Genomic DNA, 15925 nt, shown 5'->3' with positions numbered 1-15925 from the left:
GTGCCACTGTTCATTACCATCTTGAAAGTCTACATAGTAAATTTTTGAAAGCACTACTCATTGAGTTTCTTTCATCAGGCTGTCACAGTCTGAAATAAACTGCTTTGTTTTGGTTTTTTATTGCGACGCTGCCATTTCCCTGTGTCCAAGGATCAGACGAAGCCCATGAATTGAGCTGACACTTTTGTCTCGTTTGGGTGTTAAACTGGACGGAGTGCTCTCTGGAGACTGTTTTGTACAGTCTGAATGCAAAACATTGGACACCAGCAAGTTTATCACCTGCTTCATAAAATCAACCTTTATTTGCCACCATTCCTCCTTCTAATATCCACACTACAGTTGTTTTCATGTTTGCTGGGTTGTGGCCAAGTACATTTGAGTTCAAAACACTAATTAATTCAGGTTTATGATTAAAGACCTATTTGATGTCTGAGTGTGACTTTCCAGATTTGACTGCCTTGGATATAAAAAATTGGGCTATGGTTTCTACAGTAGCAGCATTGAATCGAATGAGTAATCCTAAACCTTCCCATTATTGGCTTAATACTCTTTTCTACTACTTATATTTTCTCAAAAGTCTTACAATCTGCCTCTGAATATCATGGAAAATAGAGTTAAATGCGATTGGTTAGTGGATCGGAAGATCAATATGAAATGACTTCAATGCAATTATCTGTCATCCCCAGGATATAAAGAAACCTTTTGACAAGGCATGGAAAGACTACGAAGCTAAGTTGTGAGTCAACATTTCTACATGCTTTTGTTTGTGTGATTCAAAGTGTAATGCTTCTTTTTCCTAAGCCTTATGTTTCTTTTGGTACCTGCAGTACTGACTGATCATTGAGTATCATTAGGCCTATGTGCTCTTGACTGGAGAATACACAGTAGGGTATTCAAACTTCATACTGTAGCTACAATGAAATAAGCTGCACTTACTCTATGCACTTTTTGTACGTCGCTTTGGAGAAAAGTGTCTGTTAAATGAATGTCAAAATGTTAACATAACAAACAATACATGGAAGGAATATAATAATATTTTCAATGACTCATCCCAGCACCAAGATTGAGAAGGAGAAAAGAGAGCACGCAAAACAGCATGGAATGATCCGGACGGAGATTACTGGTGCCGAGATAGCTGAGGAAATGGAGAAGGAGCGCCGGCTTTTCCAATTACAGATGTGTGAGGTCGGTGTGGGTGTAAATGTCTGTCTGTTCACCTACACACGTGATTGACTTATTCTGCGGACTGAAAGGATATACTTTAAACCTTCCTTGTTTTCACTGTTACCTGTAATGTCACACGGCCATCCCTTTCTTTCTGTGCGAACAGTTACTCACACACTCTCCCTCTCTCATCACTCACACACTTTCTCCCCTCACACAATGCAATATACAAAAAGAAATACACGTCTCCTTTAAGGACAATGTTTCATAAAACTCAGTTTTTTGCATTTTATTGCAAAATGTGTTTACTCTTATTTGATTGTCTCTCAATAGCAGATGTCTAACTGATTAGTCATGTTTTTCTTGTACAATAACCCTTCTCCCAACAGTACCTGATTAAAGTAAATGAGATCAAGACCAAGAAGGGAGTCGATCTGCTCCAGAACCTCATAAAATACTACCACGCACAGTGCAAGTAAGTGCACTGATGGGTACAATGTTAACCCTGACATGGGAATTGAGCTAGAGTCAAATCAAGTTTACCAAGCATACCAAAATTATTTAATGATTTAATCCTTGAACAGTTAGTTATAAATCGCAATCTCCATGTTCAAAGCTTTTTCCAGGATGGCATGACAACTGCAGACAAGTTGAAGCAGTACATCGAGAAGCTTGCCGCTGACCTGTACAATGTAGGTGACACACTTGGCTTTCATTTTTCACTACTTATTACACCACTTTTATTTCTGCACTGCTTTTCGAATGAAGGGTAGTGACAAAAGGCGTTCTGCAATTCTGCAAGCAGTGTTTCAAATATATAATTTGAGGTTAATTAGCACCACTAACAAGGGATTCTGCCAATGATGTTGTGTCTTCACAGATAAAGCAAACCCAGGATGAAGAGAAGAAGCAGTTAACCGCCCTCCGGGACCTTATTAAATCCTCTTTACAGCTTGACCAAAAGGAGGTAAGCCACATGTTCCATGTCACACAAAGATGTCCATGTTGAAGGTGTTGTGAATGACGAAATTCCCTATTGTACAATTTTGCTTCAAATCACATCTGGGATCAGTTCCAAAAGTCTGAACTTAACTAAAATGGGAATAATGGGATACTCCTACATGATATAAGTGGTTCTATGTGAGAAAGCTCTTGTTTCATTTTGCTCACTTCCTTGGTGATCCCACCGAGACATGACCACTGGCCAGGGAAAAGGGAGATATTGTGTGTTCAATCTAGCAGTACTCAGTGCGTTGATCAGCTCAATGCTACTCGCATCTCTAATATTTATTTTTTAATTCTTAGACAATAGTAAAATAATCAAACAGAAAATGGCAACTTCAGAACTAACTTGAGAGAACGTCTCAAATAATAGCATCTATGTTATTATAACATATTTTAGCTGTCACAGCTAAACACCTGACATGACTTGATGAATCTCTAAGACATTTGTCACTTTGTTAGTTATACCAGTCAATGGCCAGTACTGTGCTGGAAGCCAGTGACCTGGGTCATACACTAACTACTCAGTAAAATATGAACCCAGCGTCACTTTAGCTTTTGGTTGGGCTCCTTACAGCAGGTGGATATTTTGAACTATTAATTAGGGGCTTCCTGCTTAATCTATGATCAATTAATTGCCCTTGATCATGTAAGTAATTATTATTCAATTTGAGCGATGTAGAAATTTGGTCATGTATAGGTTAATTTATTTTTGATTGAACTGCATATTTGAATAGCACGTCCACCTCTACTTTCTCTTCATAAGATTGTGTAAACAAAACGCACATTAAATGTTCTCTCGTCTTGTCGCCCTTTTGTCTTATTTGATCAGAAAGTGCTGTGTTCATCTCAGACCATGCACTCCTCAGTTTGTTTGAACTGTCACTGTGTCTGTGATCTAACCTACACAACCTGTGCCTAACCTACCACCTCTCTCTCCTTTTCATTGCCCTTTCTGACTGCAGTCTAGGAGAGTAAGTTTGGTTTAGTCTTTGTAAAACATTTTTGGATAGTAGTTGATGGGGGAAAAAAAAGAATTTGCATGACCTTTGCTATTTTTGTAACAGAATGATATTTTTTCTTGATTTTTGTAGTGTTTAACTACCATGGAACTACACAGACTTTTTCAGTACAAGTTATTACACAATTGAAACTTTGTATAGGGAAGTTGGGCTTTCCAGGGGTAAGTGGATGTTGATCTTGTTTTGGCAAAACAATCTTCAACTGCCTCTTTACAACATCCACCTACCCCTAACTACCTTCATCCATACCTTGCTTCTTACACTTGTAATAACCTGTACCTTACTATAAGTATTGCTATGTAGTTACATGGTACTCCAAACTTTCATGTGTAGCCCAATATTCTTTCAGTACCTTTCCTCTGTGTACATACATTTGAAATCCATAAATGGACATTGTCAATAATTTGACATGTTGTGTTATCCTACATGGCTGTTTCTGTGCAGGACTCTCAGAGCAAGCAGAGTGGCTACAGTATGCACCAGCTCCAAGGAAACAAAGAGTTTGGGAGTGAGAAAAAGGGCTATCTGATGAAAAAGAGTGATGGGTGAGTGGAATAGCTGGTGCCACTCAATTCTAACTAAATGAATTACCATGAATAAAATGAACATGGTTGGCCATTTCCAAGTAAGGATTCTGCCTAAATGAGCCGTTTTCCATTTTCAAGGCTACGGAAGGTGTGGCAGAGGAGGAAGTGTTCCGTAAAGAGTGGTATCCTCACCATCTCCCATGCCACGGTCAGTATTACATCATAACTTCCTCTCTTCCCTTCCTCTCTCTCGGTTTTAGTTTCTCTCTCTCTGTAGCCATCTCAACTGAGCTGTGACTGATCCACTGATTATATTCCAGTGGGTTAGGTAGGGGGGAATGCTGAGGCTGGTGTCTCCTACCACCAAACCCACAGTTCACACGCTGCAGGGGGGCCGTGTGCAAATGAGGTTGCTTCATTAATGTTCTGTTCACGTCCCTTTCATCCCTGGTGGGGTGTGCGTGCATGTGTGCGTGCGTGTGCTTTGTGAGCTACACAATGTCAACATTATGAAACTAACATTGTGTGTGTGTGTGTGTCCCCGTCCGTGTTTGTACTATGTCTTTTTCGGTTGCTGCTAAAATCCACTTGGCTAGTCAACACTGGATGTTTGTTGTGGTGTTTATGCAGTAGCAGACGGTGCACTGTAGCTGTTTCTCACACCTCACATGGTTACTCACTGAAATTATTTGAACGACTATGTGATACTGTTGCTTCTTTTTAATGCTGTTCATCTTCCCTTTTGTCTTTCAGTCCAACAGACAGCCAGTAAGGTTAAACCTGTTGACCTGCCAGGTCAAACCAAGTGGGGAGGATAAGAAGTGCTTTGACCTCATCTCCCGTAGGTTACTAGTCCACCATATAAAGCCCATTTTACTGTTGCATGAACATGACGACGGGGTGAAAAGGGTTCACTGCTGTTTTACTATAGAAGAGGAAAATAATAAGAGAGAGAAAGATAATTTCAGATCCTCTTTCACTTTGAACTCTGCTAAAATGTAGGTAGCTTACTGATGAAAACATTAAAACAATGTATTTGTCAATAAATAGCGCATGTGCATTTTTGATCATGTGATCACTTAGAATGGGACACAGCACACCAGACTGAACTCGAAAATGTGTTACAGTTGACACGATTGTACAAAGTTTGTAATATTATTATGTTAATGTATTAATTTAATATTACTGTATTCATGGTGTCTTTTCCCCTCACACAGATAATCGCACATATCATTTCCAGGCTGAAGATGAACAGGAGTTTGTCATGTAAGATGCTTTACTGAATATTCTTGTACTACATGGGAGTGTAGGTGTATTGTGTACTGTGACTGTGCCAACAGATCTTTTTCAACAGTAAATAAAAAGGTGTCTGTGTGTGTGAGTGACGTGTGTCATCAACCTTGATTAAATCTCTGCCAGCGGTGTCTTTGTGCTAATGTGTAAGTGTTTGTGTGCATGTAGCTGGATCTCGGTGCTGACCAACAGTAAGGAAGAGGCTCTGAACATGGCATTCCAGGGGGGTCAGAGCACAGCAGGAGAGGACACTCTGGAGGACCTGACCAAAGCTATCATTGAAGATGTACTCCGGATGCCCGGGAATGAGCTCTGCTGTGACTGCGGCGCTGCAGGTAAGCTATAGAATCATACACACAGTGTGTTACAGCATAGATGAACCAGCATGAGCTAGTAAATATGTGTCAGCAAATAGGGTATTGCATGTTTGTGTGTGTATATGTGTTCTGGTGTGAAAGAAATGAAGAAATAAGTGTCATTTTAGTTCAATTTACTTTCAGTTTTAGTTGCTCAAGTCATCCGTTAAGTGAGCCAGTTTCATGCAGCTGTGTTGCTGCTCTCTATTTCCTGAGTCCTGCTCTGTTCCACTTCCTGTAGTAAGACTCCACCCACCATTTTGGTATCTGGGCAGATCCTGCACTCTTGACTACTTGTGTATTCTGTGAATGCAGCAAAAATTGACGCAGTTCTACCACCACCACCCCCCCCCCCCCCCCCCCCCCCTCGTTGTACCCCCTCCCTCTATCTCTCTCAACCCATCTTTCCTCCCTTAGCTCTCTCTCTCGTTTGACCTATTCTTTGCTTACTAATTTTATTGAATTAAGCGCAATGAAATGTGTTCATCTGTGCGTGTAACTTCTTTTTCAATTTAAACCGTTAACATGGTGTAATGCTGCGGTTGTCACCCAATACAGTTTGGTGTTTAATTACTCCACCATGGATTTAATTTACTGTTCAAGGACGTTGCATGAAACTATTAATCTGGAATGGATCACGCTCCCTCTTTTGCTGATTAAGTGAAGTGCAATCAAGCCTTTTCGTATGAATCATCTCCAAATAGTAACAGATCTTTAATTAACTTAGTTTTAGTGGGTGGGATAGATCTATGAGGAAACTTTCAACGGTTCACTTTTGTGCAAGTTAAAACTGGAAACCAACTTTGATATTTTATAATCAAAACTATAAATTCCTTGATAACATTTGGAAAACACCCATGATTTAAAATGGCCACTTTATGATTCCAGCATGAGACTTATGACGATATCATTGAAATCTGTGGAGGACAAGAAAATGAACTTCTTCTGTTTCATTGTCTTCCTTTTCTCTCCCCAGACCCCAAGTGGCTGTCCACTAACCTGGGTATAGTGACGTGTATCGAGTGCCTGGGATCCACAGGGAGATGGGTGTCCACATCTCCCGCATCCAGTCAATGGAGCTGGACAAGCTAGGATCCTCCGAACTGCTGGTAATACAGAAACTTTCTTTGGATTAGTATTTTAATGGTTTTTCTTATCCAAAAACAATGATACAAATACAATTATGATCAATAGCTGTCATACTGTTTGGCTGACCGGTATTGTGATAAACTGCTATTTACAGATGTTAACTGTTATGCAACACTTTTTATATATTTTCTGCACTTTCCTAATTGGTTTAGACATATTCTAATGCCTTTCAAGTTACCAATCACTTCCATTACATTTAACTTTTTAAAAGATGTGTTATTGAAGTCAGTCTCTTTCTCCCTCTACCCCACCCCCCCACTCCCCAGCTGGCAAAGAACATAGGCAACAGCAGTTTCAATGATATCATGGAGGGAAACCTCCCATCGCCAAAGCCAACCCCATCTAGTGACATGTGAGTGTCCACGTATTCACTGAAGCTACAAGCTAGGCTGCCTGTCTGACACAGTTGAACTTTGACTGTGTCGAGCTAGCCAGTTTAACTACATTTGTTTCTTCTTATAGTTTTCTTTTGCTTGATATTACTAAACATAGATCTTATAGAAATACATATTGCTAGAAGAGAACACTTGGTAGTCATATTCTTGAACCCTAAAGGTCCTATCGGGTTTATATCCAATGACAAAAACTCCAAATACGACACTCCACTATTGTATGAGCACAATCAGGTTGACAGATGAAGGTAAAAGCCGGTAATGCATTGGTTCCAATCAATATTTCCCTGTTGCCAACAAACTTGTGACTCCCTATCCCAGGACAGTGAGGAAGGAGTATATCAATGCCAAATACATGGATCATAAGTTTGCTCGGCGGACCGGGGCCACAGCAACCAGCAGGCAGGGAGAGCTGTACGAGGCGGTGCGCTCACGAGATCTGCTGTCACTAGTCCAGCTCTACGCAGAGGGGGTAGAGCTTATGGAGCCACTGCCAGAGGCAGGCAAGGTGAAGAGACCGGTCACTCAAACCTAAACAGACCAATGGAAGGTTTCACAGACTGTCAAACAATATGCCAGACTTGTACAAAGCCTTTATCTCACAGGGGCTAACCGTCTGCAGTTAGCATGATGAATACAAACCGAAAACTGTCGTTTGTACAGGAGGCTGGAGAGACGGCTCTTCACTACTCTGTGAGGACTGCAGACCAGACCTCTCTGCATCTGGTTGACTTCCTAGTGCAAAACAGGTAGATAGGCCTAACACCAACTCTAACATAACCCTGTGCAGGATCTATGAATTTATATTTAAATTAGTCATTTTTTTCCTGCTGGATTTGATTTCCTCTGTCTCGCCTCTCTTGCTCCATCTAGTGGAAACCTTGACAGGCAGACCGAGAGCGGCAACACTGCGCTGCATTACTGCTGCATATATGAAAAACAGGAGTGCCTCAAATTACTGCTGCGGGGCAAACCGGACATTGACATAGGTCTGCTTCTGGAATATTTGCAAAAAATTATTTCTTATTGCCACTTTGTTATTTATTTACTGTATGTTGGCTTAACTATTTGTGTTGCAGTCGTATTATGGTAATCTCATGGAAATGATAATGTCTACAAAATTGTAGACTGCTCTAGTGGTGATCTCAATACTTTGATCTTTCAGCCAATCAGAGCAGAGAGACAGCACTGGACATTGCCAGGAGGTTGAGGAACTCCCAGTGTGAGGAACCAGTAAGTACCAGTTTAGCGCCGTAGCCTTTGCCCTTAGCCACCAGACGAGAGACCAACCTTCTGTACAATTGAGCCTGCTTACCGTGCTTGGGTGCTCTCTCTCCCTCCATCCATAGTTGGTGGAGGCAGCAACGGGGAAGTTCAACCCTCATGTCCATGTGGAATATGAGTGGAGCCTGCGTCTGGAGGAGATAGACGAGAGTGACGACGACCTGGATGACAAGGTTCTCAATGCGTGTGACTGTAATTGTGTCTGTGAGCACTTGCATCTCATTATTCCGTGAGCAGATCAAACGTCACATCTTAGCACAGGTCTGAGTATCTAGTGTAAGCTTATCAACCAGTCCCGTGAGGGTAATGTTAGAATGAATCAACCTCCACCCTCAGCCCAGCCCGGTGAAGAAGGAGCGCTCCCCACGGCCCCAGAGCTTCTGCCACTCATCCAGTGTCTCCCCCCAAGATAAACTCACTCTCCCAGGGAGCTATGCTCCGCACAGAGACAAGCAGCGGCTGTCCTACGGGGCCTTTGCCCACCCAGTCTACAGCACCTCCACAGACACTCCTCCGTCACCTGGGCCCGATGCTTCTGGGGCTTCCCTGGGGGGAAGGACCACTGGGAAAGGTAGGATTCCTTGACTGGCTGTTCCTGGAGGGTTTTGTACCTTACGTTTTTTTTGTAATGAAGCGGGTTCCTATTTTTGGAACAATAAGATACAGGTAACTGACACAACAGAACACACTAGATTTGGATGGCCAAAGTTGAAGAGGTTTTTACTGTTTTTCTGCTTTTGTATTTAAAACTCAAAGTAATAAATCACACAAACATGTATCACATTCTTTGTTTTTCTAAGTAAGCAATTAATCGGGACATTCATCGGGAGTTAACCCCATCAAGCTGGAGAAGCTGATCATACTAACACACAGAGAAGACTGCACTCACAACACTGTATAGCAGCCAGAGTAGCACACAAGCTAGTACACTTGTGAAATCTACAGCGGTTAGCCAGATAAGTTTGAATGCCGAGCTGGGATCCACCTTTTTCCAGCCTTGGGCCCTTGGGTAAATGGAAGGTGCCATAGAGGGTTACAGCACTGTTTATATAAGCCTTAACTAGGAATGTAACAGTGTTCAGAGTTTGAAGGTTTTGATCCAGAGACATTTAAACGACAAACTCTTAGTCAGTTACTGTTGCTGCATAGTTAATGTGACTAGGTTTGTGTTTAACATTTAGATTCATATTGATGGAGATACAAATAAATAAACTGGTAATCTATTGTTTTTAGACATTGCTTTGTGTTATTGTCCGTGTCAAAAGACACCAAACCGACCATCAATTCAATATTTATAACTTGTGGTAAGAAGCAGTCAGACAGAAGGCATTCACACACATTCACACCTCAGCAGCTCACACTTCACATGCTTGTTTTGCCTTCATATGCAAATGCTGCCAGCCAGCACCATGTTGCTCAACGCCTTGGTTCAGTAAACCCAACTCAAAATGAAAGCACATACGTAGATTAAAAAAAAATGATTGTTTACATTAAGTGTGCAGTCTGTGCAGCCTACACAGGTTATCCCATCTTTCCCTCATTCAGAAACTGCAAGTTTGCATTGAGGGGAAGGTAAAAAAATCTAATAATTTGAGGATGTTGAAGCTGAAATAATTTTTGCTTCAGACAAGCTGTGATGTCATTGACCAAAAAGTATGCATGACTCTCAACAAGCCTTGCCACTGGCCAAAGCTATTCTGCATGTTGAACAGACAGTAAAGTGAGTCTCTAACCCCACCTCTTCACCTCCATTGTCAACTGGCAGGTCTGAAATGTACTTGAAATTCAAGGCCCATCTGTCAGACCAGCAATGTTTTTAGCTGACTATTGGGTTGGTATGTTTGTCAGGAACAATTTAATTGCTGGACAAACAGACTTATTTGTCTTCTGTCTTACAAGTCTGCTTTCTGATTGGTCCCTTCACATTTGATGCGTGTCATTCTTCTAGGTGGCCCTCCCACCTCCTTGCCGCTGGGATCCCAGTCTGCAGGCGGAGGAGGTAGCTCCACCCTCAAAAAGAGACCCCCACCCCCACCCCCAGGCCACAAGCGCACGCACTCCGACCCCCCCAGCCCCGTCCTGCAAGGCCCCCAGAGCAAAGGTGGGGTCGCTTGGGGTGAGTGGGACTGTGGACCGGAAAGAGAAAAGTCACGGCTATAACATGAGTATTGCATGTAACAATAGATTCTTAAAATAACGACAGAAAGTGTCTTTAGTGATTCACCATGAGTTACAAGTGAGTCAGCTGAATGGGTTCCCTTTAAAAATGTTTCTGAGAGTTTCAAATGGGAGCTGGTTCCAATGTTTTGGATTCTCAGTGTTGTATTGCTATTAAGTAGTGTCAGCTTGCAAGGAATCCAGCATAATCCATGTTACAATGTTCAGCATGCACTGGTTCCTGTGTGGCTGATATAAGCAAAGGTTGAATAAAAAGGCATACACAAATAGAGCTGGTCTTCCGCCTGTGCACTGTCCATATGTGGTTCTGCTTTGCAACTTTTTAAGTTTACTTCCTCTTAAAGCATTCACACTAGAACAACTTGTCATGAGGCCTGCAGTCTAAGTAGTCATTGCTCCTACACAATAATTTTTACTGATATCACTTATTTGGGATGTGTTTGTAAAGGTGCATTTTAAGACACCACATTTAATATTTACAGATTAAAAGACAGTGTATAACTGCAATTAGCTGTGTTGAACAATATAACTTAATGTGATGTGTGACACGCCACATGCAGCCATGTAATATCCAACTGTTTCTACACAGGAAGTGAGTCCACTCCCCCACCAGGAAATAGGACCTCACCTGCTAACAAGTTTGAAGGAATTCAGCAGCAGCAAAGGTACAGAGCCATCACTACAGTTTTAGTCAAAGGGCAACCTTCGGCTCATATCGGAATTGCCTAAATATGAGTACTATTGGATTCAGACACCTAAAATGATAGTTCGAATTAAACAGTTTGTAAATTTAAATGTACAGTATATGTTTAACTTCCCAAAAATCCCAGACATTATACAATGTATTTATGTATTATTTTCAGCACTACCACTAGTAACACAAAATCAACACTTGGTCCAAGGGTTCTTCCCAAACTACCTCAGAAAGGTAGGGTTAATCTCATTCTGTTTTTTGATAATAAATACAATTCAATATACTAGTGCATTTGTAAAAAAGAAGAAAAAAGTTAAATAATCTGAAGTTTGGATGTAAATCTTGTTTACAAATCCTGTCTGTAGTCTACCAACATATTTTCCCCTGCATCTCTCTCTCCTTGTTCAAGTGGCACTACGTAAGATTGACACTATCCACCTCCCCTCTGTGGACAAGCCCAGTCAGCCACCAGAGGTTTTCCAGAAGACAGAGTCTTCCCAGAAGTCCCCCCAGCCCCCTGACACCACACCTAAACCCCCACTGACCCCTCTGGACACCCCTCAGAGAGCGCCTCTGTCCGAGAAACCCCAGCTGAGTGAGCTCCCCCCCAAGCCCCAAATCTCTGACTTGCCCCCCAAACCGCAACTGTCCGACCTCCCCCCGAAACCACAGATATCCGACCTTCCTCCCAAGCCTCAACTCAAAGACCTTCCTCCCAAGCCACAACTGGGTGACATCCCCCCGAAACCCTCCGTCAGTGAAAAACGCACCCCTCCAGACATGGCAGGTACCAAGCCTGTGGCGGATGGTCAATTGTCTGGCCTACAAGGGGAGCAATCTCCCAAACAGGCCAGTGAGGAAACCAATGGGAGCCCACCAGGGGCCATGGAGATGCCTGTACCTCTGCCTAGGAAGATTAATACAGTAAGACGACAAACAAACCAAAAAATCTCCCAGTTCTACAATTGAGTTGTCCTGTGTTGTACCTAGCACTCAGAAACAATGCTGTGTCGTCGTCTTTTGTGTGTTTTTTTTTTTTTTTTCCCTGCAGGGCAAGAGCAAATTAAAACGGGTGAAGACCATCTATGACTGTCTGGCAGATAATGAGGACGAACTGACCTTTGCGGAGGGAGAGGTCATTATTGTCACAGGGGAGGAGGACCAGGAGTGGTGGGTAAGTGGTCAGAACTCATCATCTGGAAGAGCCTTTCAAAGGCAGAATAGGTCATGTATTTGAGAAGGACTCTTTGTCATATTTGCTGAAATAAACTTTGCGGCCTGATAGCAATCAATAAATCGAATTCCCTGACAGTAAAATAAAATACATCTGATATCTGGGGCTGTCACAGAATTATAATAAACACAATCAATCATTGGGTTCAGACCAAACTTAATGAGTGGATGGCATTCGGACCAAATGCAATGATTGAACGGGCTTCTTGCATGTCTACCTACCTACTTGCGAGCACACTGCTCATGTACTCATTGCAGTAGTCAGCTCGTGTTTTGGGGGAGTGGCTTTGAAGGAAGGGGGTGAAATATTTTAGGTTGGATACTTTCAAACTCACACCAAAATTGCTAGTTTCGCACCACTTACCTACCTTACCTTTTAATGTCATGTGAAAAGGCTTCAAATGAGCAGGCTGTAAGTTGACAAACTGTAAATTAAAAGTTTGCTAATGAAATTTCCCAATAATACAGATAGCACTCATTATATTAAGGATGTACAACATTGTTTATTACTACTGTACTTGTTTTTTCTTTTTAGATCGGGCACATAGAAGGACACCCCGAGAGAAAAGGGGCCTTTCCTATGTCCTTTGTGCACATTCTGTCTGACTGACAGCCGGAGAGAAAGGTGTGAGGCTGCCTCCCACTAGCACAAGCCCTGCCCTCCCCTGGCTTCACATCGGACTGTGAGGGGAGTCTGTGTAAATAGCTGCTGTGGAAACCCAAACAAACATAACAACAAAATAACACGTAAGACAAATCCCACCCAGCCTCATAGTAATGAAGACTTGTAAAAATGCGGTGTTATCCTGCCTACCAGTATTACCATAGCAACCCGGCATGCACAACACTGGGTTTGCAGTAGCTATTGGAATCACGCACTTTCTTGATTTCTTTATTCTTGATGTACGCTGTAACTATATGTATGTTTATATGTTAGCAAAACTATATGTACGTCTGTTAGTATTTCTACATGTATATGTACACGTCAAGTGTATATCTATGTACTTAACACGTACATACATGTTCATGTATGTACATACATGTTGTACATAACCAAGTTTGCATAGTGTACTTACTGTAATAACCCTGCTTGCTTAGAGAAGTAGGGCTATCTTGTTGGTGTTCTAATGTTATACCATTTTAGATGGACTGTTTTATGTCATCATCATCTCTTGAACTCCTGGGGGAAGGGCATTGATGGCCATGAGGGGGGGTCTATGATAAGTTCATTAGTTATATTGCATTTGTTATAAACCCTTAAAGGGATGTTACAATTAAAAAGTCAAACGTTTTCATACATTGAAGGTTTGTTTAATATTGATATGAGGCCATTTCCCACAGTATTGGTTATGTAGATTCACAAAAAGCTGCTGTCCCCACATTTATGGGAAAGAAAAGCTAACATTTCCATTTTAGACCCATTTGTTTCCCTCCATTAGCATGCTGCCGGTGTGATAACATCTAATGGAAGTAAAAGCATTTAGGAATTTATTTGAGAATGTTATGTTTGAATGTTTACGGTCGAGGAAAAATCACAATGATTGACTGTCATTGATGCTCACTTATGCTAATATTTACTGTGACCACTCTTACTCATACTTCCGTACAGTATTGCTAATTTCCTTTAATTTCCTGGGAATATTTATAGTATTGTTAAAGACCAAATCAAGTGATGTGTTATCAAAAAGTGTTGTGTGACAGCACATTCATAGTCTCCAATCAGTGTCTAAATGTTAATTGAGATACGTGCTGAACCCAGTTTTATGTAAAACTCCTTTTGACATCTGTGCATGTACATAGAATTAGGCCACAATGTGAACATGTGCCCACCATCCATGTTGTATCACAATATGAAATGTATTGTAACCAATCCTAGAATTGTAATATGGAAAGTTTATGGTGAAAGGGCTGATTGCTTCTTATACACCCCCTCACCAATTACAGATGGCGTTTTAGGTAAAAAGCACCCTAATAAGACTGCCATTGTAAACAATTATAGCGGTTTCCATTGTCACAATTGAATATGGCATCTACATGACGGGTGAGTGAGAGGTCTAACTTGGCTTTTCGAACTTCCTGTGTCATCTTAAAATGACATTCACTATTATAATTTCTTCTATGCATAAGACTGCTGGAAGGCCTGTATCATGGAATTACAGTCCAGTATTGGTGACTGCATTGGGGATTGGAGAAACACAACACAGGGATACCCACTGGCCCACAAACCCTAACCCTTGACACAGGTCACAGACCAGTCTGATTGAAACGGGCATTCAAGGATCTGCTGAAAAAAACATATGCATAATCTCATTAAACCTTCAGGACTTTTATGCTTTCTTATTGTGGTCAAATATAATTTCATTGTTTATGTTCTTGTAGTGGAATCAGTTGTGACCAATGAAACACTTGTAATGAGGTAACACCAAATGGTTTTACTTTGTCATAATTAACAAAGACAGATGATGTATTTATGAATGCCTCTTGTATTTTGGATGCTGGTATTTTTATGGACTGTTGTAAGTACAAGTGTGAAAGCAAATTCCATTCCAGAGTATTGAGAGTCAGTTGTTATATGTTGAATCATTGGGCAGACAGAAGGCCTCAGCGGTTTGCAAACTTCTCTGTTTACATTTCATTACGCTTGTTGTTTTGCGAGGAAAGAATAACAGAAAGAGTTGAAGTGTAAGATTTCACCAATGTTCAATTCTGACATTTACATTTAATGTGTTCATTTTAGCTTGTGCTTTGGCAGTATCACCTCCTCAGTTTATAAAACGTTTTGAAAGGGCCCCTCGTGAGCAGAGGCTGAAGTGTGAGAATGCTTTAATTCTTATGCTATCACAAGACTTTTACCCCAATACACTTGCTGTGGAATGGAAAATCCGAACATTTAGACCATGCAAAAACAGTGGAGCCCCACTGATGTAGCTAACCTGAAGACAAGTTACAGCTGTGGCAATAAATTAACTGCCTCACAGGTCGCTTATGTATACATGTAAAAAAAAAAAATAGAAAAAAGTGCAGTGTTAGATTAGTTACTTTATTTATTTAACCTATAATTTTACCTGGCTGGATAAGGGGAATTACAAATAAATGCAAATAAATTCACCATTGTCACCTCAACACTCTTCACCAGTTGGTGTTGTACCTAACATGAGATACTGGATGTGTATTATTATACGTAAAGGGTGCTGGCAAACAGTGTTTTGTTTGTAGTTATACATTGTTTTATTGTGAAATAACTGGATTCAATTGTTAATCCCTTCATCATTTTCCCCACTTTGCCCCACTTTTGGTTTACCTGTGTACTGGCTGCACTGTTTGCCACTTTGTATTGGGGACACTCCATGATTCAGTAATAAATATTTTATGGTGAAATGTGTTTGTTTGAATGCAATACCTTATATTTAATATATCTTACACCAACCCATCACTTTACTTTTAAATGAGTGGATAAAATCAAGCAGTGTCGATGATGTGCAATTGCAAATAGGCCAAAATAAAGCCCCTGAGAAAGTACAAAGAAAAGGTAATGTCATTAATCGAGCAGTGAACTGTGGCATACTGACCGTATACATCAACTTTACCTTTAGGCTATGTATTGAATCTCTTCACACACCCTGTCAAAGTT

General features: G+C 41.1%; 1 protein-coding gene across 1 annotated transcript in view; it reads left to right on the top strand.

Moving 5' to 3' along the window:
- Positions 1-15672, top strand: part of asap1a (ArfGAP with SH3 domain, ankyrin repeat and PH domain 1a) — a 29499-nt gene extending 13827 nt beyond the window's left edge. The window contains 25 exon segments of the mRNA XM_047027645.1: positions 687-736; positions 1056-1185; positions 1554-1639; positions 1781-1856; positions 2045-2131; positions 3633-3733; positions 3854-3923; positions 4469-4556; positions 4933-4981; positions 5177-5343; positions 6341-6388; positions 6391-6473; positions 6780-6865; positions 7227-7413; positions 7569-7654; positions 7779-7894; positions 8071-8138; positions 8255-8362; positions 8526-8760; positions 10138-10290; positions 10957-11032; positions 11231-11295; positions 11471-11985; positions 12113-12235; positions 12830-15672. Of these exon segments, the coding sequence (XP_046883601.1) occupies positions 687-736; positions 1056-1185; positions 1554-1639; positions 1781-1856; positions 2045-2131; positions 3633-3733; positions 3854-3923; positions 4469-4556; positions 4933-4981; positions 5177-5343; positions 6341-6388; positions 6391-6473; positions 6780-6865; positions 7227-7413; positions 7569-7654; positions 7779-7894; positions 8071-8138; positions 8255-8362; positions 8526-8760; positions 10138-10290; positions 10957-11032; positions 11231-11295; positions 11471-11985; positions 12113-12235; positions 12830-12904 (2928 nt within the window). The 3' untranslated portion in view covers positions 12905-15672.
- Positions 15673-15925: the final 253 nt, after the last annotated feature.

Source organism: Hypomesus transpacificus, chromosome 10, assembly GCF_021917145.1.
Source record: "Hypomesus transpacificus isolate Combined female chromosome 10, fHypTra1, whole genome shotgun sequence".
NCBI lineage: Eukaryota > Metazoa > Chordata > Actinopteri > Osmeriformes > Osmeridae > Hypomesus > Hypomesus transpacificus.
This window is presented reverse-complemented; position numbering and strand designations above follow the sequence as displayed.